Raw genomic sequence first — 24,513 nt, forward strand, 5'->3', positions numbered from 1 at the left:
TTGTTTACAGCGGTAACCAAGAAAACACTGAAATCATTGCTGTTCATAAGCGCCACCTGCTGGCAGAGGTATATGTTATGATATGTTATGTAATATAGTTTCACAAAACTAAAATCAGACCATTCCGTTTTTGCTTCACATTTTGAAATTATACAATCTAATTTAGATTAAAAACTGCTCATGCTGCATGTATGCAGCATCTGTGTTTGGATGATGATTCAAATTCATCTTAAATGGAAAGAGCACAGACAAAGCTTTATTTTGGTTATATAAAGAGATTTCTTTTATTTGTGTAACTTGGTTATTGGATTTTTTCAGTTTAGTTTTATATTTCAATTTCACAAAGAAACGTGCAACAATAGTCTAATAAAAGGATACTTTCTCATTCACTATACAATGTCTTCAATCTCATTTTGTAAAAAAAAAAAAAAAAAAAAAAAAAACGAATAATTAATTCAAAATCATGAGCTGAGTGAATTGTTAGATCGCTAGGATCAAGCGCAGTGAGTGATTTTCTCTCTCTGATTTTCAGATTCAGCACACCCATACATATAAGACACGATCACATAGCAGCAGAATACGGCTGTCAGTCCTTAATGTGGAAAACATGCACTGTGTTACCAGAACAGGACTCGACAACTAGTTGTCCATCATGTCATACAGTGTAGAGAGAGCCGCTGTGTTGCTCAAACCCATGTCTACCATGAGTTGTGTGTTTTCATGTGGGGTTTTGATAACCTGGTGATGGAGAAATGAGCTGTGTGTCATGTGAAAGAAAAAAACAGAGTGGATCTAAAACTATTAGTTTTGTGTTCTGCATGCTCTGCTCTCCAATCAAACATTAAAGCTGCCACTGGATAAGGATGGAAGAAGTCACAGCTGGATTGGACTATTGTGTCAGAAATCAGTGAAAAGACTTTCAGTTTTATGGACATTGCCATCTTTGATGTTACTTCTGTCACTGTTGCGGTGGTTAATGGTAAGGAATATAGTCTTGACCCCTTTTGCATGTTCATTCAGACAGTATTCGAGACGCTACTATAAGTTGCTATGTGAACTGGACATTCAGAGACTCACACCTGTAAGTAAATGCTTTTGTCAATTCCAAAAATTGTGTGTGATTGTACCCGTAGATTCAATATATGATACATATTCCATTTTCTCCCAAATGTTTACATTAACTTAAAACATACTGCACAGTTTTATGTGAATACTTTTTTTTGACTGTATTTGACCTTGAATTTGATTTAAATGTAATAAACCATGAAAGAGAACTCCATTCAACAGACTCTGTTTATGTAATATGTTTACATGGCTATAATATAGCCTTTAATAATTCTTTTAACGATTTTCTCATTCAAGCAACTGTAAGCAGACCTGAACTGCATGGGAATATTTAAATGCTGCAACATATGATACAGCAAACCATTATATATGATATCTTGTCATACTGCCCATACTGTCATACAGTCATACTGCCCTGCCCTTTTTTATGCACTTGAACCAACAAGGAAAAATGTTAAGGGTTAAATGACTTCCCTAACAACAACATCAATATGCTGAGGGAACGATATGGATCAGAGGCAAGGACAACTGATTATCAGTTCGGTCATTTGAGAAATAGCATTGACCACTGTCTAGTCCACAGTAGCTTCAAGCATAAACCTGACAAATCAATACTTCAGTGATATTTAAATTGACAAGGTTCCAGAATACAACAGTGTGAGTAGAAGGGAAATGTTATCAAATCAGTCAAAACTAAAGTGAAGGCCGATTTATACTTCTGCGTTGGACCTACACCATAGCCTACGCATAGATGCACTTTAATATATTTGAATGTTACACCTTCTTATACACACATATATTACTTGCTATTTATTTGCCGCCTTCAAGACTATAATGCTTCTCCGACGGTTTTTGCCGTGGTCTGCGGGTTACTCCAGCAACATGCCCGTGGACACTGCAGACTAGCGGATTGCATGTGTACTGGACGTCGACGCGGAAAATGACGCAGAAGTATAAATCAGCCTTTAATCAGTCCAATTTTCATGGAACAGTTTCAACACAATGTTCTACACATTTGGTTCACCTGGTCTTCATTCAGTTCTTTCAAAGATAACTTTAATGAACTCTAGTTTTCACCCTAATATTATAATACATTTTGCTTTTACCTGAAGAAAGAAAAATCTCTTATATTATTTCTGGACCATTTTAGGCCTGAATTTACCCTCATTGAAATGTTTGTAATCACCATGAAACTAATGCTTATACTTTCATAAAGTTTAGTTGTGAGGAGAGAGTTTCTTAAATTACAGACTGCAAAGTTTTTTTTAAATGACAATAGTTCTGGCCTTTTCCAGGGAACTTGGCTGATAATTATTGCATCTCTAATGTTTAATTAACACTATCTTATCACACAACTGTATTAGTGTTATTAGAACAGGTTAAGTAGGAGCATCAGTATTACGTGTGCGTCTCTTCAGTCATCAATCTCTCACCTGCATTCCTAAGTTCACTTGCATCAGCGGAGGCCTTTGCTCATTTATTCTCCCTCGTCCTCCAACTCCATCGCCACGGAAAGCTCCCATTCCAAACAGAGGGAAATCTCCTCTTCCTCCGGCTCCTCGTCCTCCTGCTCCTCCCCTTCCCCTGATCCCACCTCTACCTGCCATTCCTCCCCTCCCTCCATCAGCTCCTCTCCCTCGTCCTCCAAACCGGCCCTGCTTCCTCTGACGTTCCCTTTCCTCAAACTCACGCAGGTCTGCTTTAGCTGCATCAGAGAGCTCTGAAAGGAGAGACGAATACAAATACAGACTTATTAGATACTGAAAAATGAAGCTGTTGCTCGTGTAAGACAGTTTATCTAATAGTTCTTCTGAAGGATCACTGTAGCATTTTTTGTCCTGCTTAGGATAATGATAATAAACTAATATTAATGTAATAACATTTTTGATTATATGCACTTACATAACATTGGGAGACAATGACAGTTGTTTTTTTTGTTTTGTTTTTTTAAAGAAAGTTTGGAATTTGGAATCACAATATTAACCGCCAAATGTAAAATTACTTCAAAAACATCAACTAAAAAAAACAAAGGGACAATAGAAAATAGAAAGGCTTTGCTCATGAACATTAATTGCATTATGCAATTAATTATGCTAAGTAACCAGGTAGGTCTCCTTTATTGACTGAAAAGAAGACCGTGAAGTGTAGGGAATGGGCCACGATGGACTAATCAAATGGTAGACTAGTCAGTCACAGTGGTGTGGCCAAATCACAAAAATACATTGGAATTTAGATCAGAAATGCTTTAAAAAAACTGTAGCATTCAGAATAATTTTTCAGATGCCCCAAACATAACTATATGACGTTTTTAAACCTATAATAGCACAAAAAGCTGCTTCATTTGTTAACGACTAACCTAGTGTGTCTGGGATGTTCCTCCTTTTACTGGTGGTATCAGACAGTCTGACCACGGTGTCATCTTTGCGCTCCGTCTTAAATCTCAGACGGCCAGATTCTTCAAGATCTTCCTCTTCCTCATCAGACTCCTCCTTCGCGTCGGCGTCCGGTTCGGCCTCAGCTTCTGGATCGTTTTCATTCTCCACCTGAAGCATACAGCACACACAAAACCTCAGAGCATCTTCATGAAGGACAGGAGAAAACATTCTCCGACGCAGCCAATCTTTACCTCCTCTAATTCTGTGAGCTGAGAGTTGTCCTGCTCCTCAGTTTCCTCCTCATGCTCCTCCTCCTCATGCACTTCCTGTCGGTCAGCCTGCTCTTCACTATACTCAGTCGGGTATTCATCCACCTGTGAAGAGCAATCAAATATTTACTCCATTCAGTGGAAATTGAAGCAGGACATGAACATCAGGGCTAAACTGATCTCTTGTACATCATCCACTGAAACACCTGCTGTGGAGCGTGTCATGGGTCGGCACAACCAGAACCTGTTCGATGCCACAAACGACACTGATGAAGATAAAACATTAGAATGAAGCCAAATCACTTCGGAATGAAAATGTTAATGCCATATCTGAGAGAGAGGCCAGAAAGGCCCAGTGCAGCATTCTGAAGTTGGGGAGGGGGGCGCTGAAGGGGAGTCTTCCTAAATTAGCATAACAGTAGGAGCCCAGTCTCATTACTATGCCCTATTACCATTCCTGCTGATATTTGAAATTCAATGAGATGTAAATGTTTGACTTGATACACAGAGAATGGGAGATAAACACGCACACGGCTCAGTGGTGGTGAAAATATCATTGACTGTGTTGTCTTTACACACACACACATAAACAGACAGAAAGAAAGCTCTGGCGCACACGTAGCTCACTGACAGGGAAAATATCATCATCTCACTCGAAGCAAATTCTCACACACGCTCGAGCAGAGAATGTACAAAAGCATCCGGAGAGACGGGAGCACACGACTTCTGCTTGCTGAACCTCACGTCCTCCACCACCACAGGTCTTGTCCCGCTCCTTACGCTCCTGCTTCTGTAGCCCCCACAGGTCCTGTCTCCCCCTGCTACACCTACAAGCCACCTGTTAAAGCCCACTGAGCCAGCAGCCCATTCCCTCCGCTGAAGTCCACGTTTCACTCTTTAAATCCAGAATTTATTTTGGGTGTGTGAATCTGAAAATCTGTAACCCACCGAACACACTAAACCTACGGATCTAAAGAAAAAGTGGGCTTTATTAAATTAAAACTACCCACAATACAGACATTTTTGCTGCACATTTACAGCAAATACTTTAGCTAAAAAGCCAAGCTGTATAGCCTTTTTTTTAGACATTCATGTGAATTTAGATTTACCTCGTACCAGAACTTTGGTATCAAACATCTTTTATGTTATAAACTAACATATCTATAAATGATGTGATTAATGTGCATTATTAAATTCAAATAAATTCAATTATTTTAAAAGCAGGGGCTCTTTAACCTTTATTTACTTGAAGATCCTGCATTGTCCAATACAATATCTGAATGCCCTGTTTAAGATTTTCTGTATTTCTGTATTCTTATTAGCAGAAACAAAGTATTCATATTTTACATTTATTAACCACAATTCATTTTGTGATTCCAGTTTCAAGAACTTCATGTTGTTCTTCAAAAAAAATTATAATATAATAAAAGTAGTTATAAGCTTTTTTAGAATTTTAAATTAGTTCGATTATTTTAGTATATTAATATCAATTTATTAATTTCAATATTTTAAAGTCATCCTCTATACCACTTGGTCCCCGGCTCCCTGGTTGCGAGCCACTGATCCAATGATTCAAGAAAGCGTACAACCAACTTTAATTACAGACTTGTTTTTCAGTCAAACCCCAACATGTGTCCTACTCTTCAAATAACAAGCTCCCCTCCTCTTAGCTTATTTGGGACATGTCCCACTCTGCATTTTTGTAGAAGTCTGTTTCTTCACTGCTCTCTCATGCAACTAACAAAAAGCATTACTTCTCACTTCTAGCCATGTACATATTAGACTCTTGCCAACATGCCTAAAGAGACTAACTTTTCACCTTTAAGCGCTAGCACATTATTCACTAGAAATTATCATCAGAGGGCAGCTTTTATAACGCATTTAGACAACACAAATTTCACTGCTATGGAAAGTCAACAGTGCTCAAGCAAACTTATATTTGAAGAGACAGTTTTTTTCCAGTCATATCCTTGAGAAAATGCATGCTGTATGCTATTACAACACTCTCCAGGTCATTTTGCTACTGTGAATCCAGATCTCAGTAGTACGAATAAGCCTTTAAAATAATGTACAGAAACATAACAGACAAACTTGCGAAATGTGATATGAGGCCAAGGCCTCCGTGCACCTGTCAGCACTGTCCCGGACACGATGATCAAGCGATCACATGGACAGGCAGAATGATCAACGACATCTGTCCTGCATTAAAGGTCAGTGAAAGTCAGGACAAAGGGAGCAGTCTGATGAGTCCTGACTCCTGCAGGATTTTATCAGACTCTGTCTTTGTGTAAAGTGACTGACCCTGATGCTTCATGACCACTCTTCGCCAAAATGTTTCTAAGCTCCAGACTATTTTGTGTGTCTTTTAACACACACAAAAAAAATATTTTTGTATGCATACTAGTACACATACAAATAAGTAGTGCCTCAATTAAATAGATATGTAATACAAAAACATACAAGAAAAAAGCTTTGTACACTTTTTCAATTATACAGGATCCCATATTTATCCTTATTAATAAATATTTATGGGATGAATATAGGATCCGATATAATGGGTTTGTATTGTATAGTGTATAGGTGGATGTGATGATTTGTTTACAAATGGAAATTGTCCAGTATTTCACTTGACCGTGACTGAACATTGGCTAATGAATGAGGACATCATTGGAATTAATGATTTTAAGAAAGTGGGAGGAGGGATTAACTGTTCAACACACTGAAGATGGCCTTGAGCCAAAATGTTTGTGCTCTGACATTGGTGATGAACGGAAGATTATTTTTGTGATCACGGTCTCATGTGCTCAGAACAAGCATAACACAAAGTGGGACAGACCTAAATGACTATGACATGTTTCCAGCACACAGCACAGGAACTGACCACATACAGGGCAAATAGTAATCCTTTAAACCGTTCCACACATTAACTCTGGATAACAGTGTAAACAAAATGCTTAGCCTCGGCAGGTAGGCTACAAAGAGCTGGCAAAGGTAGTTTATCACCTTCATATGTACAACAAAATCCCTTCCCATGACTGTTGACACAATCACACTTTAAGGAATTTTGAATATGCCTTTAATTAGCATAGAGCTGGAAACAGAAGTAGACTTTGTAGAAAATAAAAAAAAAACACCCTGCATCTGACCTAAGACAGCTTGTTTCGGCCTTAGTCTTGGCCACGGAAGCATTGCAGCGGGCCTCGTTCTGAACACACTTCATTTAGGGAATCGTTTGCCTTTTCTTCAGTTTCATTTATTTAGACAAGTAAACGACCAACAAAAAACGCATTAAAATTAAGATGCAAATTAAATTATTGTTCCAAGGAAAAGAATTCTACAAACAAAACATATGAAGTGGTCAAAAAATTATGTCTGACCCACTTCCCTTCTTCCGGCGTTCTGCCATTCGGTTTTCCGCCCCTTATGACGTTTACAATTTCTTAATTAGCAAATTGAACTAAATAAACCACAAACCAATAATAGTTAAACAAATAATATAAAGAAAAAACACTTTCTTAAATGGCTACATGACAGCTGGTTATATCGGTTTTTACTCAGATTGGCTTTTACTCAATCTCTTCAGACAGCATCCAGTCTACTCAAGACTCAAGAATCTCCAGTTCCTTGTTTTTCCTCTTTTTTTTTAATCTTACTTTATCTGATGTCCGATTTATAAATGACAAGTCATTTTTAGTAGGATCTTTTCAATGATTTAGTTAAAAAAAAATCAAAATTGATCTGAATGATTTGGGTCTCAAATTCTCATAGCGCATGAAGTTTTCATTTTTGGGTGAACTGCGCCTTTAAGATCTTAGAAAATAAATGAATAAACATGTACAGGAAGCGCACAACTCATCAATCATGAGCCCGTGTCATGCTTGCTAAAGACTACTTTAAAGAAGGTCAATAATCTTTTCACCTACAGCCAACTTTATCAGATCCTGTCTGAGAGCTCTTCCCATTAGCCAGCATGGATTGGCAGGACATCTGCTGAACAAAGACTGTGAAAAGAGTCTCGCCCTGAACAAAACCTTGAAGCCTGAGGGTCACAAAGCATGAGGTGTCAGGCTGCAGACGTGGAGGAAATGTGCTGGGGGATTACGGAGAGTGGGTAAGCAACAGAGATAGCAAGAGAAAGCGTTACGTACTTGGAAATCGTCATCCAGTGGCTCGTCGATCTGTAGTTCCAGCACTTCATCTTGATATACTTCATAGTTCTGGTCTCCTGTGTATTCCACCCCTTCATTTTCTCCCTCATACTCCCCACCCTGAGAGAAACCCGGTTGGCTGCCCTCGGTCTCTTCATAGGCGTATTCGGTATATCCGCCTCCATCAGGGTCTTCATCTTGCAGGTGACCAGACGAGCCCAGACCCAGTGTGGCGTTTAAACTCACAACCTCACCCTGAGCACTAGACACACAGACACCAACAGACAAACATGTGTTCAACTCTGGACAATAAAGTGATGAATTTGTTGATCTTGCCCTTGGGTTACAACGATAACTAGAGACTGAAGTGAAGCGTGTCTCCTAAAATTGCAATTCTAAACTCTTTTTTTATATTGGAAGAAAGCAAGCCGTTTGATTAGGGCAGAAGGTGTCAAAGTTAGTTCAAAGTCATCTCTAATTATGTTATGGATGAACTGCTCTATTGATTTTAGAGCACTGAAGCTTTGCATAAATTATGGGGTGAAGGCAATTTTGACCCCACAAATTGAAAAGTGAACAGTTTTGGTAATGCTGTATTTTAGATTCATTTTAAGCATACGTTCTTCTAGGCAACAATAATAAAAAGTAAAAAGGGGAAAATACTTTTAATATCAGCTATTCTGGGATATTGTAGACTATTTTGGAACTCAGAAACATAAAGAGCATCTCATCATTAGATTTAGCAAGCAGTAGCATCAACTCTCATAACTTACACCAATTATAATTTTGTCATTTTAGAAGATCCACAATTGTTAATTTGACATTTAACCCAAAAGAAAAGACCATTTTGAACATGTTTACACTGATATGAGTGTCATATCAGTCTTCTTTAAACAAATCTTTTTAATCTACATATTTCCAAGGCAAAGGTGTCACCATAATGTGATCATATGACCAGACATGTCTTACAATTCGGCAGTTACTAATAGCAATTCAATTTTCTTCATATTGCACTTTCAGTCAGTGCTCATAAAACAGTGACAAAAGTACTTGCATACAAAATCAAACCAAGCAATATAACCTCAAGCATAAAATGGGTTACATTAAAAACACAACATTACCTACTGTCTTGTACTCAGACACACACACACAAAAAAAAATCCCATTAAAACAACAACAAAGGTCTATCTGGAAACTCAATTCTGTACACAACAACTGAAAACATATCTTAGTAATGAATTTTCATTCATGTCTCTTGTCTAAACGATCCAACAGCTTATATTTTTCAAGCAAAGAAGTGCAGAAATTAAAGAAGTGACCAAAAACAGCAATACAAGATCACTTAGAGATTTTGAAACGCCTGGGGTTTTATTTGAAGGTTTTAGTTAGGGCACCTTGCGTTTTGGTCCTCTTCATCACTTTGTAAGAGGTCATCGTTTAGCTCCTCATCTGACATCTCTGAGGGGTTCTGGGGTGGACAAAAAAAAAAAAGTATATAATCAAAAATCTTCAGCTTAATACACTTGATATTTTGGAGAGATTGTTACATATGTCATTGGCTTTATAAGACTTGAATATTAAGTACACCTGCTGGAAACAATTTATGTATTCCTATCAGTTAAGATTAGGGGTTGGAATCTTTCTATCTAGTCACCTCACGATCCGATTCCAGAACGATTCTTGATCTACTTTTCCCCCAATTATTAATTCATTAGTTTACCGACTTTAAAATCCTTACATTTACATATCCTTACATAAGTAATTAAGTACTTTTAAAAATAATTACAAATTGAAAATAAATTCTTCAAACAGTTGTATGTTAAGAATTTTATACTAATAGAACTTCAAAACATACAAGCAAGTAGCAAATAATGAGTAGCATAGAACCAGATCAACTCAAAGAGTGCTTTTAAGTATTTAACTTTATCTGAATGTTTTCCTTTTAAGAACTGTGAGTGAATTTTCTTCATCTTTACTGTGGTTGTTTTTTTTTTACTATGACATCATAGACAGCAGGAGATCTGTTAAGCTGTAAGCTCTTTTGAAATATAAGAAGTAATGTGGTTTGTCCTGTCCGTTTAATCCCTTAAAACAAAATTAACTGTGTTTAATTTGCGTCATAAAACCATTTTGAGACGCACTTACACGGAGTCACGCACAGCCGCATGCGCGAACGGTCTTCACAAACAAATAGCGCGTCAGCATTTGAAATTGAAAGCAGCCTTCTGTAAGTGAGGTTCATAATTTAAATATATAAGTCCATTCCAAATCACATAAATTATGACTTCGTAGAGCATTTGTAAGGAAAATACAGACGGGCGAGATCGCACACTTCAAGTGTAAAGCACGCGTCTCTCATATGATATCGCATCCTGTGCAGTGAAGCCCACGAATGATCCGCTTAAACCTTTCCAAACTTTATCAATGATTATTTTACAGAAGGTTCGAGTAGTATATGTTTGTAAGGAATTGGAAGTAAGCAGAATACAGGTGTTTCTAAAGTAACTCAGCATCATCGCACATCTAGTTTAAAACTAAGCTCTCTACGGAATCGTTGGAGAGGATCGGGATGCATCATTCGATCGATTTTTCTCCCACCCCTAGTTAAGATTGCATAAAAAAACTGAAATAACAACAGATATAAAAATAAGTTTCAGCAGAGGGGTAAGAAATTGCCAAAGACAAAAATCACTTGTTTACCTTTTTAGATGAAAGCCAATCTTCTTCAAGTAAGTCTCCCTCATCCAGATCACTGTGAATTGATAAATATATGATTAAATAAATCTCTGAAATGCCTGATACAATTACAGCAGAGCAAAGCAAGATATTAAAGCAACAACTTAATTTGCTTGGCCTCATGCCAACCAATAAAGTCTATATCATTGCTGTTGTGATTCATTTTGAGTTTTATCAAAGACTAGGGTTGGGCCCTTAGATGATGCCATTGCCGATGGCTGACGACATCACTATCATGACGCCACCACCCCGATGTCATTGTCCAACGCAATGTTTCACTGTAGACATCACCCAACCCTATGAAAGAATCTTGCTGGAATGCTATTGTGCTTCTGGTAAACTTTTGCTCTTTATTTGTCTTTTTCATCCCTCCTAATAGAGCCATGAAAACTACAGTGAAGACTTACCTTTCCAAATCATCATCTTCTCCTCTCCGTCTTCTGGACCTCTCAGCACCAGGCTTATATTCATCAAACTCATCGTCTACACACAGACAAGAGAATGAAACACATTAAACTTTCATTACACACGCAAACGACACACACACATATATGAATACATATATATATGTGTGTGTGTGTGTGTGAGACCACAAAACCACTCTTAAGTCACTGGGGTATATTTTTAGCAATAGAAAAAAAAAAAAAAAAAAAAAACATTGTTTGGTTCAAAATTATCAATTTTTCTTTCATGCCAAAAAATCTTTAGGATATTAAGTAAAGATCATGTTCCATGAAGATATTTTGTACATTCCCTACTGTTAATATATCAAAACTTAATTTTTGTTTAGTAATATGCATTGCTAAGAATTAATTTGGAAATTTTTTAAAGTGATTTTCTCAGTATTTTGTTTTTTTTGGCACCCTCAGATTCAAAATTTTCAAATAGTTGAATCTCGGCCAAATATTGTCCGATCTTAATAAACCATACATCAATTGAAAGCTTTCAGATGATGTACAAATCTCAATTTCGAAAAATTGCCACTTAAGACTGGGTTTGTGATCCAGGGTCACACACACACACATATATATATATATATATTATATAGAGATTTTAGGGTTCAAGATTCTGAAGCAGCAATTTCTCTTTGAATGCAAAAATTCTGTGATTATTTACATGCCCTCATGTCTCTCCAAACCTGTATGACTTTCTTCTGCAGAACACAAAAGAAATGATGATGATGATGATGATGATGGAAACCAATCAGTGAACAGTGACCACTGAAATCCATTACATAAACAAAAACACATTACTTAAAAATCTCTTCTTTTATGTACCACAGCAGTCAGTCACAGCCTATTCATCATGAGGGGGGGGAGTAAATTATGACAGATTTTTAATTCTGGTGTGAACCATCAATTTGGCAACAGCTGTTTATCATATAATCTGCTCAGTTTTCCAAAAAACATTACCCAGTACAAATGTTATTCTAAAGAAGCAACTGAAATATTGTATGAAGTTCAGTTCTAGTGATATTTACTTTCTAGGCCGCTCAACTACCAATTAACAGCATAATCATATTCATTAGTAAGCTCATTTGCATGTAATCAAAATTAAATACAGATGTAACAAATCAGATCAGCAACCCTGCAGCTGACAGTGATGTGTACGATTGACAGGTTAAAGGCATTTACAAGAACTGACCCTGGTCTCTGTAATAAACCACTACAACACACACTTGATATACCAGTGACAGATCTATCTATCTTCTCAAAACACATCATTTGAATCTCTGGCCTGGATAAAACAACAGTCCTGCTGTCTGTAAAGGCCTTTTACAGATGATTACATAACCATACAGACCCAACCTCATGGGTCTAAGCACAACTGTTCTTCATCTGCCATTTACATTTCAAAATCACTATCCAAGTATACATCATTCGTTGCATTTTGCATATCAACACACGGGCTGCGCATTCATTGCATCCCTTCAGAAGGCTAATTTAGCTAGCAACCGCAAAGGAGTAGAAATGTGTAAATGCACGCCTGCTAATAACTGACGATCATTAATAATATAGACTAGAGAGATAAAAAGCATCCTAACAGAGAGTCGTGGCATCAAGGTAATCTGTGTTCAATCTGTAAAACAACAGATCAGGAGCTCAGCAAATTATGAAACAAAAGCAGCTACCTCGTTAGCACTAGCTGGGAGCTAAACTAAGTGTAAATTAATATTGCATATATAAATATATCATACCCTCGGTATTGGTCGCCATAACCCAAGACTGTGTGTTATCTTGGAGACTCTGGAATCTCTATAACGTAGATGAGCGCATTGAAACTGGTTTAAGTGCAGAGCTTCAGGCCGTTAGCTTAGCTTCAAACCTCGTCAGTCTGAGCTGAAAACATCTGCACAGCGCTAGAATCATGGCGACCGGACTGAGCCGCGCTGCATCATGGGTATGATGTGAGGGCTGTGCGTCACTACACACCAGCCTGACTTATTTTGCTTTACCGTATACTCCAAATAAAGCTAAAGGATAGACGGACTTCAGTTTGGAAATCGCAAAATGATTTTATTTACAACGTGTTTTCGTAGCGCTGAGCAGTGTAGCCAATCACAGACATCCGTTGATTTCTTGAACACCTGTGATTGGCTGCACCGCGTTCACTCTGCACTCTGTTGATCCTCTTACTGTACACGATGTAAACATAAGGTTCAGTGATTATAAAGGAAATGTGTGAGATCGCGGTGAACTTAAGTAAATTAAAATTAAAATTGAGATTGTAAATTAAGAGCTATTTGCTCACTTTCTAGGCTAAATATAATCTGTTCAGAATTTGAATAAAAAATATTTTTTTTCGTGCTGTAAACAGCCATTTACCCTAAAATCAGAAAAGTTTCTGGAGTGAGATATGAATTCCTAATGAATGCGGGATTCATTTTCGAATGGGAAAAATTGCTCTAAACAGATGTTCAATCAGTGCACTGCAGACTAACAGAGAAAAACATAATTTTGAGTAAAAATATTTTTTATATGCAGTTGCAATTATATGACTAGTAAAGCTTGAAACTGTTTCACTTTACATTGCTATTCCCGTTTTGACAAAAATGTATAGTTTTGCAGCCCTGCAACAGTTATTTTACATGATTTTTATGATAAAAACATAGGCTATGACATAAGATGTCAAACAAAACTCTTCAGACAGATGTTATACATAAGGTATATATTCTCCCCGCAGGGAGAATATACACTCCAAGTTGAACTAAAAAGCTGGCAGCCCTGAAAGTTTCAGATATTGTTTTTACTGGATAGTGCATTATGGAAGTTGCAATATACATTTTCATAACATTATTTCAAGCTTTCCAAATTATACAAACAAATTTGTGTTGTGCCAGCAGCTGTTTGTACTTTTTTCATTTTTCACTGATTTCATTGTTGTATTATTTTCTATGCGCAACTTTGGCAATGGCAGAATCTCGTTTTTGTTCTCAGTTTTCCATATAACCCTGCAGGCATTTGACTGTTTTTAGCCTATAACATGTGATTTTTAAGAATGTCAAATTAATTTCAAAATTCACTTTCACTAGTTTGGGAAGAATTAGCTTACAAAAAAAAATTTGGATTTGTAAATGACGAGTTTCACTCAAGTTACTCCATCATAGTATTATAATTCTTTTTTGACAAAGAAAAATGTTACATTTGATTTTTACCCCAACTTTATTTATTTATCTATTCAGTTTTTTATCGCTAGAAGCCTACTTAGTGGAACAATAAAGTTTTGGGTTTGACTTTATTTTCAATAGCGTATTTTATTTATTATTTTTATTTAGTATTATTATTATTAAGATCAAATAATAGAGTGTTTAAAAACACAATTCATTTTATCAAATCTTTGTTCGTGTATTGTATAGTAATAGTTAGCTATCCAAATGCTGTAAATTGGCCAACATCCTACTATTCTTTTATAATACATATTATAAAATATTTCTCTTAGAAATAAAATTATATAAACACCTCAAACTGGAAGCATCAGCAAGTACACAATTTTGATTAAATATATTAATCCTTTGGTGATGCAAACCAGACAGCTGTTTAAAGCTACGGTCGCGCGCAGAGTAACGCATTATTATGCCGTTTCCTTCTCTCCTTCGACTCAAGAGTTTATATCCATATCAGCAAGCGTAATGTCTGCAGGATAAACCCGATCCATCCCCACCTCCAGTCATATTTCTTTGACTGCGTTTCCTAAAGATTATTTTCTCTCTGCATCCATCCGGGGAGTCATTCAGAGGTTATGATTTTTGGGCTGCTGTTATTGGATATCATGCTCCAGTTCGGGACGCCATTGGTCTGGAGCTTGTCAGTCTGTGGCGCGCCGAGGCTCGTGAACGCGCCGCGCAGACAGTGCACGACACGCGAGTGGCCAGAGAGTGTCTGGAGTCTGTCTGAAACTGATAAAAATGGTGATGGAGTTCATCCAGAGTCTCGCTCACAGTCATTAGAAAAACAAAAGGAGACAGAGCGGAATTATACAATCCTCCAACACTGTAGTCCGATCGTAGCTTGAAAACTAGATTCTGTTGTAGCGCATTTCAAAGTTTTATTCCATGTTTTTCACCAGACAGACAGTTCATTAATTCACAGGTAAGATGATCGTGGCGGGGCGCAAATCTTTTTGTCTGATACAGTCTGCCGTTGTTATGGTGATTGTGTTGTTCATGAATATATTAGTTAACAGTGCGATGTCGTTTGATCAGAGCAAACCGGACGGCGCATGTGAACCGCTGCTCGGCTGCAGGGTGCTCATTTTAATGTGATTACATGTTAGCGCATGTCGTTCGGCGGGAGGAAGAAAGAGTTTATCGCGATCATCTCTTCAGACAGATGACGCACCTGTGCTCACGTGAGCACGGTTTCTCATTAACCCCGTGAACTCGTGATGACAAAACACTGCTGCAGTGCGAGTCTCTATCAGCGTGTCTGGACTGTGCACGGTGCGCTTAAAAGCATGCAGCCATGCGCCAGGACGGCTGCTGTTTATCCGCGATTTAAGGCCCGTCTTTGCGCGCGAGAATCTCGCTTCCGGTGGATGACTGCGTTTTAATTCACCGTGGTTTGGCGTTAAATCTTTTTCTTAGTAAAAAATATATTTTTGGGGTTTTGGGTAGCCTAAGGTATGGTTAGGAAAATACATAGACTTCAGTGGCATTTGGCAAAACTACTGACAAAAAATAAAGCGGCGACAGCTCCTCACGCGTGTCGGTGTCTGTTCATACTGTGGCGCTAACGCGTGATAATCTCCGCTCTCAGCGCGCAACTGGTGTCCGTGCACTTCTGTCGCGCGCTGGGATGGTTCGTTCCCCAGTAGCTAGTATGGTAGCCTAAAAAATTCAATTAAATTAAACTGGCTTGCCTTAGCCAATTAAGTTGTAACATAAGTTCCCAAATAATCTACTCAATACAACTATTTACTTTTATCATCCGACAAAAATACAAGGAAGACGGTGGCTAGTTGGAGCAAAGACGAAAGTTATGTTACTAAGAGTTCTGTTCATAATTCATACAAAAAGGTTATATTTTTAGTGAATTTTAAAATACCGTTATCGTCAGCATATTTTAGAGCCGTTTTTGTGAAGAAGTGTAGGCCTACGGACAAATATAACTATTAACTTGTTTTTGTAATAGAAAATGATTATTCAGCTAAAAGTTATTTATTTATTTTTTTAAACGTTTCATAAATGTGAAGTTGGGGTGTGTTTTTAGGCTACATTGTGAAAATATTACAAATAACCTAAACTATTTCTAAATTGCAATATTGACACTCAAAACAATGGTTCGAAGTTATTGTACATTAACTTTAACATGCTTGCTGTTTAATTCTTATGTGTTTCGTAATTGTCAATAAGTGGCTGTTTAATGGCTTCATGTACTGTAATGACAACATAGCTACCCTACCACAAAAGATTCATGTATGTTCAATAAACGGGCAGTTTTCATCAAAAAAAAAAAAAAAAAAAAACAAACAAAAAAAAAAACAAAGGTAAATATATTCAGTAGCTTTTTAGTATCACCAAGACACCAAGGTCTGTGCCAAAACATGCAGAAAATACTGAGAAATACTCACTGGAGTAAAAACTATGACAACTGGTTCTCCTTTATATTATATAATAAAAACATTCATTATAAGGCATTTAATTAAGCTGGCTATTTTTATCATATTTTATTATACAAATGATTCCCCTTACTGTATTCAAAAGATACCAATTGATTGTTACATATCTTTTCTCTTTAGATCAGAATCTTGCAAAATGCAGTTCTTTGTGAGGATTCATCAATGGTGTGTAGATTAAAACAGTTCAGATTCAGAACAGGATTTCAGGATGTCTTTTGGATTTTTTGTTTCTCAACTTTACCTTTAGGTTTATCTTTGGTCATAAGTTTTTTTGAGTGTTAGGTCAGATTTCTTCCTCTTAAATTGTTCTAATAGTCCCTCTTTTGACCTGTTGTATGTTCATATTGGTCCAGATTAGATAGGGCACCATGAATCTGTTGCCCATGTGGTTTGGCTTTGCATGCTCATGCCTTCATAGTTTTACAGCAGACATAGACATCTCTCTTTGATATTGATATCAAATAAGCAGTCATAGGGACTCAGCTTTTCAGTCATATGCAAAACAAGATGGCTGCTTCACGGGAGGCACAAGACTATATACATATAGTGGTCCCTTTGTAGTATGTTTCGAGTCAGTTTAAATAGTCTTAGTGAAAGAAATCGGGACACAGCATGGACAGAACAGTAACATGCCCTGACCCAGAGGGGTTGTGCAATAACAGTAATAAAAAAAAAAAACCAGCTAAGCAAATATATGTTACAAGTTACAATGAAAACAGACAAATAAATCATTTTCTCATTCTTCTTGGTGCAGGTATGTAATTATAATGATGCATATGATCTAAACACAAGGATGTAACAAATCTTTAAAGGTCACACCAGGTTGTGAAATTATTTTCTAATTTATTTTGTAGTGGTAGATGGCCTCTAGGTTTGATAAATTCTGTTTATGTATAACTTGATTAAAATAAAAATGCATTATACGACATTCAAACAAAACTTAAGATACTTGTGAAACTGAGCACTGAATGACTCCTATTTGAATAGTAATTGTAACTGTACATCAATTTAAACTTTTAAGTTTATGCTTTTTGTTAAAGGTATTTGCTAAATATTTTGTAAACAGAGTATTACATTTGGCGCGCATGGTCAGTTTAGAATAGGTGTGGCACACAAATGTGTCTTTTTTCTTTTTTGTTGAGTTTTCTTTCCTACAGCACAAACTGATGGGCCGATATTTTCAGCAAATTTAAGCAGCATGGTGCATGTAGAAGGTGTTCGTTGTTCCTTGTACTTGACCCAGAGTTTTCATTACTGTAATGTTTGATGTTATTATAAATGCTCCGCTGCACACTTCTGTATATCAGTTCATCTTACAGGCCTATCAGTGTCCTAACTGTTTCTGCATGCCAGGCAGTGTGTGTAAGTGTGTGTGCATGTTGCTATAGCACACAGCCCCGTTAAACATTTGTTTATAATAATGATTAGTATTTGAAAATGAAAAATCTGCCATGCACATCCACAACCTGTTGGTGAAACTATATATGTTCCTATACTAGTATTTGTATTTGAAGGTGAAGTATTATCAGGCATTTTATGCTTTCAAAGTGCTAAAAAAAATGTTACAGCCGTCTGATAAATTTTAAGTACATTGCAATATTTATTTAAAATGAAGAATTATGAAATAAAAAGTAATATTTGTATTTAATTGCATGATATCTGTAAAGAAAGGTAAAAAATAAATGTTGCAATTTCGCAACATAGTCAACGGCCTGTTAACTTGAAGTATAATTGTGTATCAGACAATGAGTGGTATTATCATAGCTGTCATTTTGCAATAAATGTATATTTTTACTTTGGCTGATTTTAATTCTTTGTGTTTGGGCTCTTGTTATAGGCAGGAGGATAACATTTGTGCAGTCTTCTGATGACCTCTCGGAGCTGTCACAGATGCAGCTACACTTAAAGGTGATACCTGTGTTCAGCGGTTGTGCTGCCGTGCTGCCGGTAGGTTTAAAAGGGCATTTCGCACCCAGTACTCTGTGAAGCACATTTGGGCATGTCATGGAGAGAGAGGTGGAAAGGCAGGAGTTCAGAGAGGTGTGCAAAGGTGCGATTATGAAAGCCCGAAGGCTAACGAGTATGCATCAGACGGCTTATGCTAACTGAAACGAACCTCTGTTTTTCTTTGTCATATTTAATGTTTGAAATGTTGCTGAGTATTCACACTTTCAGCTTGGCACACCAAGTTTCTAGTACCCGCTTCTTATATACATTTCTAACTCATTTCTTCTTTGAGCACAATGATTAGACGGGTCGATTAACAGACAGGTAAAAAAAAACTGTACAGACAGTCTGGCACAGAAAAAGCCTAATGTTTGAATATGAAGGTTACAGGGTGACTCTTGAGAGAGAGAGAGAGAGAGAGACTCCAAAAATCATTTTGTGATTTCATATGGAAGATAAAAAAGCTAGAAATGAGAAATGCTATCTCTCCGAATGAAGATGGCAGCCATTTTTGTTGTAATGTCCAACAGCGCCCCCCAGGTCTTGTGGAGCAAGCTTATGGATTTTGTGTGTGGAAGAACAAGGCTCTCACTCTCCTGCATTGCTTGCATATATTCAATATCAAAGCCACAATGGCATTTTAAAGGGATCACTGGCAGGCAGCCAAAACACAGAGCCTCTCTCTTTTTGGTGACTGTCCTGGCTTACTCGCTTTCTTCCTTTTACTCATGTCCCCGTGCTGATGGCAGCGTAACGTCTGACTCTTCTCAAAGCTTTACCCAAGTGCTGGAGCGAGACATTGGATGTATTAGGACAGCTGCCTCCATTTTAGGGAGGAGTTTTGCAGAGGAAGATGGATACCCTTTCCACAGTACCAGAATTTGCAGCGTGAATCAGTTCTGACTTGAGGCATCGCCTGCAATATTTAGTTATGTTCTGTCATTCGATGTGCATTTGTTACCCGAATGTGATACATTTTCCCGAAATTTGCTTCGATTGCATTTGTTGTGTTTATAGGAGATTAAATGGAATATAGTTTAACTAGTTTACCCGTCTCAAATTAAAGCAAATGCACTTTTTTTCTAGTTCTACTTTTGATTTCCTGCATAGGTGTTATTGGTAAATTTTTAGATCATACTGTTTTCTTCTTTCTTTTTTCTGACCACGCACCAAAAGATTTTAATCTGCTTTTTAAACGCATTTCTGATTTTGATATAAGTAACATCATAATATCCAATTAAATTGGTGCCTTCAGGCCCTCGGGATTTCACTGGTAAATGATGATGTGCTCTAATCCGCTGTGAAATGTTATTTGTTTTATTTTATTGTATATTACTCAGGCATATAAGTATGCTGTGTTTAGTTTTTTATTTTTTAAACCCCCGGGTAGCGAATTCGAACGATACCTAAAATGCCAGATAAATTTGAACTTAAATGTATATTAAATTACAGATTGCTTTAGCAGGATTCAACCATTTGTTTATTTTGTGTCCAGAATTTGAGTCCTTTGACTGTGTCCTTAATTTTATGTATTTATTTAATGCATCAATTTCAAAATCTTTATATGCTCTCCTGCATTAGAGTAATCTGTAATTATTCCTATCTCTATCATTAGTTAGTATCTCTAAAGATGATCGTGTCACTGTGTCTCAGGATTTGTATTGTGAACAGGGCAAATAAAATTATGTGCACGGTTTGTAGTAAATGTTCATTGAATCAAATGCGTTTAGCAAAAAAGAGTATATTTTGAAAGTGTTTTCGCAATAATTTTTGAACCATTCCCGGGATTGTTAAAATGATTGTTTTGTCAGTTTGTGTTAATACAGGAGTTGTTATTATTAACGTTAAATAAATATATTTTAAATAGATTTTATAAATCAGTGTTGTCTTGTATTCATGCTGTAAAATTAAGTTTTACTTTTTTATCGTAATTATTGTGTTTATTGTTGTTATTATTGTAATAAAAACCCTCTTTTAATTGCTTTGATGTAACAGTGTCTATTTGTGTTGCTAAAAAACATTTGATGGATTCATGTGATACAAATATGATATGAACGAGACGCTTGAAGTGTAGAGCGTGTATAAAGCCCAAAGGTGGCACTGACAGTGTGTGTGTGTGTGTGTGTGTCCGCGTGTTGCAGGGTGGATTTGTGTCTTAGTGTCTGGGGCCTTGTGCTTCAGTATCTGAGGTACACAGTGTTCTGGAAGATTCGGCCTCTTGAGTGACCCATTGGCCCTGAAATCTTGCTCGGAACTGATAAAGCTTCAAATGCGAAACTTACGAGGGGTGTTTTTGTGATTATTGGTAGAGCTACGTTTAGGAGAAACCCTATGAAACGCATTTTAAGTTCGAGCATAATGTTTGTAAAACAAATTGTATATAGGAATGATTTATGTTCAAATGTGCCCTCTGTGTTTGTATAACTATTGAGCGCTGATAATAGATAATAAACGTTTAATGTATAAACCTTTGAAGAGTGAAGAGTGAAGGTTATTACTTTATAGTCATTTTGGATATACTGTGCGAGGACAGAAATGGTAAGAACAGTGGGGGGAAATAATGACTGTTTCAGTGCTCTAGAGATTCTAAAATGTAGTTTGTTACAGTTTTGAAGACGTTTTGTTGTTTTTTTAAACATATCAGTGAAAATGCTCAAATGTTATGTACTGCTGCAATGGAGGTCACACATCCTTTTGCTCGGGAATATGTTTGCAATTTGTTCCTCGTTTATATATAATGTTTTGCTTTTATATCTGCATTATTGTTTACACTGAATATATTAGCACTGTTTCTTTAATACTTATTTTTTTTTAGAGAGATATTCAAGAGTACTGAAGGTTTTCTATCATTTTAGGAATTTTACATGAATCCTTTTATGAATAAAATCTGTTAAATGAATTTAAGAATGCTAAAACAAAGCATGTTTAATGTCTGACTGTCGCTGATACTTGGTAAAAGTTATAACATTCATCTTGAGAATTGGCACAGGAACTTCATGCCATCATGTCAGTCCTTTCATAGCATTCATAATGATTTGAACCGGATAGTAAACTGTAGATTCGATACGCTGGCATTGGCCAGCGGTTATCTGATTCAAGGCTATGCCAGATGAAATGCCAGTCAACGCTGAGGGTAGTTCATTTGGTTTAATTGATGAACTCCTGCACATATGATTGGTAAGTCCTGGTATTTTACTGATTCAACTCACTTTCTGACTGCAGAATACAAGGCCAAAACACACAGCTTGTATTTGTTAGGTGTGAACAGTGAATGACTTTTTAAAGTGCTGTGTCCTTGTACAATATTATTCCTCTTTAATGGCTTTTCAAAGTTGCTGATGCTATTTGGGAGCGCATTATATTACGCATTGTCCACCTTGGGTGAATTTTAAACTCTTTTGCGATTTCATGTGGATGTTTGGATCAGCCTGTAATTCAAAAGCTTTAAATTGAATAACATTGTTCAGGCTTTTGTGCAACTCAAAAACAATCATTTTCAGATGAATTCAGCTTCTTTTCCTCATTGCAAACCGTTTATATGCAGGATGTTATTTGTTCACCTTTTTTTTTTTTTTATTGCTCTATGCATGTTTCCTAAGCTGTCTGAATGATTTATTAGGTTTTGAAGGAAAAGTAGAAAGAAGGTTTGTTTATTCCATTTCAGGCATAGTATTTTAATCAAATCTCATCTCTGTCTTTCTCTCACTTACTCACTCACTCACACACACACTTTTACTTTTTCACAGCTGCTGATCACTTAATGGCCTTTTAATTAGTCTGAACGATGCCGACCAGTTCTTGTATGCCACTAATTGACATTAAATCACGAGAAACGCACACCTCTGTGACTGTGGATATGTCAAATATTGCTTCATATGTGAGCAGTTAAAGGGTCATCTTCATTTGTTCTTTTGATACCACCGTACTGTTCAACTTTCCCTGTGTTTAGCTGCCTATATTCTTGCATTAGCGCTGTTTCGATTGATCTCAAAAGGTGACGCTAAGATTTAACCTTGACCCCCTATTTTAATTCTGTCAGGTGCTAAGGCTCGCCAACCAGTCAAAGCGTTCGGACTCATTAACAGTTCTTTTGGTTTTGATGCTGTTCTGTTAAAGCATGTGTTGATAGGTTGAAAACCAACTGAACTGGTCACAGTGATTAAAGACTGAGTGGTTAATCCCAGCAAAGAGTCTGTGACACAAACACCAAATGAGCACTGCAACTCTTCGATAAGAAAGAGCCGCGCTTAAGCACGCAAACATCCCAAATATCAATTTCACGTCTGGTCTCCCACTGACACTCAACGTGTGAGAGTGCAGGGCTTGCACCAAACAGGGCCTTGGCTGTAGTATCATGTTATCTCCTATCAATTAGTGCCTAAAGGGGATTAACCCCTGCAACACAGAGGAAGCTTATAGGATCACTGTTGAACTGCAGGGATCACCTGCTTCCCTCATTAGTGATGACCTCTCTCTCTTTCCGTCTGCCTCTCTGTCTGTCATTTTTATGTATTCACTACTAGTTTAATGGGGGAAGTGGAATGATATGTTTTTGTGGACATGTTATCATGAATGTGTTTTGGAAGGAGGGTTAGATATTGGGTGATTAGTCATGCTGTGTTGTGTTATGCTGCTGTTGTTCAGGTGAGAGTGAATCAGCAATGTATTCAGAGTTGACAGCCTTTCTCTTATAACAAGGCTAGCAGAATGAACCTCACAGTTTGAGTCTGGCTAATGTTGGTGTATCGTGGCACACGGGGAATAAACTGCTGCTGACCTTACTCTGTATTCATGAACCTGTGCTGACGTTCGAATCTCCTCAGGAAAGTTAGGTTTTAGAACAATAACTTCAAGTCGGCTTAAGCCCGAGAATGTTACTGAAAACTTTCCAGTCGCATCAATTTCAGTGAAACAATCATGTAAATTGTGGTTTCTATATTTTAAATACTGATTGGTAGTTACCATTTCCCAGTTTATATATTTTCATGCTTTTTTTTTAAACCACTGAAAGGTATGAGATGCACAGATCAGAGTAAAATAAAAAAAATTAAACTGAAACATTGTCAAACCTTAAATAGTCATTGCTTCCATTAAATATATAAATGAATATATGGTTTTATTAATGGTTTTATCTCTGACTTTGAGGATAGCCAATGAATGTTTAGAATGTTAGGGTGGCCAATCAAATGTATGTCTCCTGTGAATAGATGATGACAGAATTGTATTTTTTTGTGTGAAATATTCCTTCTAAAACATTTAGCTAATTCTGTTATTACTTGCTGCTTGTTGACCTTGTAATAATGGAGACACTACATTTAAATATTTATACTTTTAAATTGTCTTTAAAAAAAAAAAAATCAGACTCTAAGACCATTTTAAATTAACAGGTGAACAGGTCCTTAAGTTACTATTTGGCCTTGTTAAAAAAATATACATTTTAACCTAAAATCTTGATGTTAATAATAAGTGCTTAGACATCAAAGGTGAATATGTTAAACACACACACAAAATGTTTGTTGTTACATTTCACCCAAAATTCAAAAGAAAACATGACTAATTTAATTTTGCATTTGCAAAACACTAAAGAAAGGTTTGCATTGCAGTTTCAGAACAATTAAGCACATTTGCCCCTAAATTCTCATTACTGTAGTAGTCACATATTTAAAAGGTAGAGTTCAAAAGAGGTGTCAACTTTAATACAAATAGTTGAACTGTAATTAACATTAACACTTATATATAGCAGTACATTTGCGTGCTCATAATTGGCCTCTAGTTGTGGCAGAAAGTTCATGAAGAACAACTTGTTCCGGGCGATGCTCCATGAAGTTGGAAAAGAACACTTTTTTTTTTCTTTTA

The 24,513-nt window shown here is 36.8% G+C and overlaps 1 protein-coding gene and 1 long non-coding RNA gene across 6 annotated transcripts in view; one reads left to right on the forward strand and one right to left on the reverse strand.

The window, feature by feature from the left end:
• The window catches only part of rbm33a (RNA binding motif protein 33a), a 43,858-nt gene extending 30,860 nt beyond the window's left edge, over window positions 1-12,998 (reverse strand). For 3 of the 5 annotated variants that reach the window (XM_026267783.1, XM_026267784.1, XM_026267782.1), the window contains exons 1-8: window positions 12,791-12,998; window positions 11,001-11,076; window positions 10,558-10,609; window positions 9,252-9,325; window positions 7,858-8,119; window positions 3,692-3,814; window positions 3,422-3,608; window positions 2,499-2,785 (exon numbers count right to left, since the gene is read on the reverse strand). In XM_026267783.1, the coding sequence (XP_026123568.1) occupies window positions 2,499-2,785; window positions 3,422-3,608; window positions 3,692-3,814; window positions 7,858-8,119; window positions 9,252-9,325; window positions 10,558-10,609; window positions 11,001-11,076; window positions 12,791-12,809 (1,080 nt within the window). In that variant the 5' untranslated portion in view covers window positions 12,810-12,998. The remainder of the gene's footprint in view (window positions 1-2,498; window positions 2,786-3,421; window positions 3,609-3,691; window positions 3,815-7,857; window positions 8,120-9,251; window positions 9,326-10,557; window positions 10,610-11,000; window positions 11,077-12,790) is intronic. The other 2 variants (XM_026267781.1, XM_026267780.1) reach the window with 1 other exon arrangement.
• A 1,654-nt stretch (window positions 12,999-14,652) lies between these two features.
• On the forward strand, window positions 14,653-20,023 carry LOC113106152 (uncharacterized). Its single transcript, XR_003292454.1, has 2 exons — window positions 14,653-15,182; window positions 18,548-20,023. It is a non-coding gene; the product is annotated as an uncharacterized LOC113106152 (long non-coding RNA).
• Window positions 20,024-24,513: the final 4,490 nt, after the last annotated feature.

Source organism: Carassius auratus, chromosome 7 (assembly GCF_003368295.1).
Source record: "Carassius auratus strain Wakin chromosome 7, ASM336829v1, whole genome shotgun sequence".
NCBI classification, from domain to species: Eukaryota; Metazoa; Chordata; class Actinopteri; order Cypriniformes; family Cyprinidae; genus Carassius; species Carassius auratus.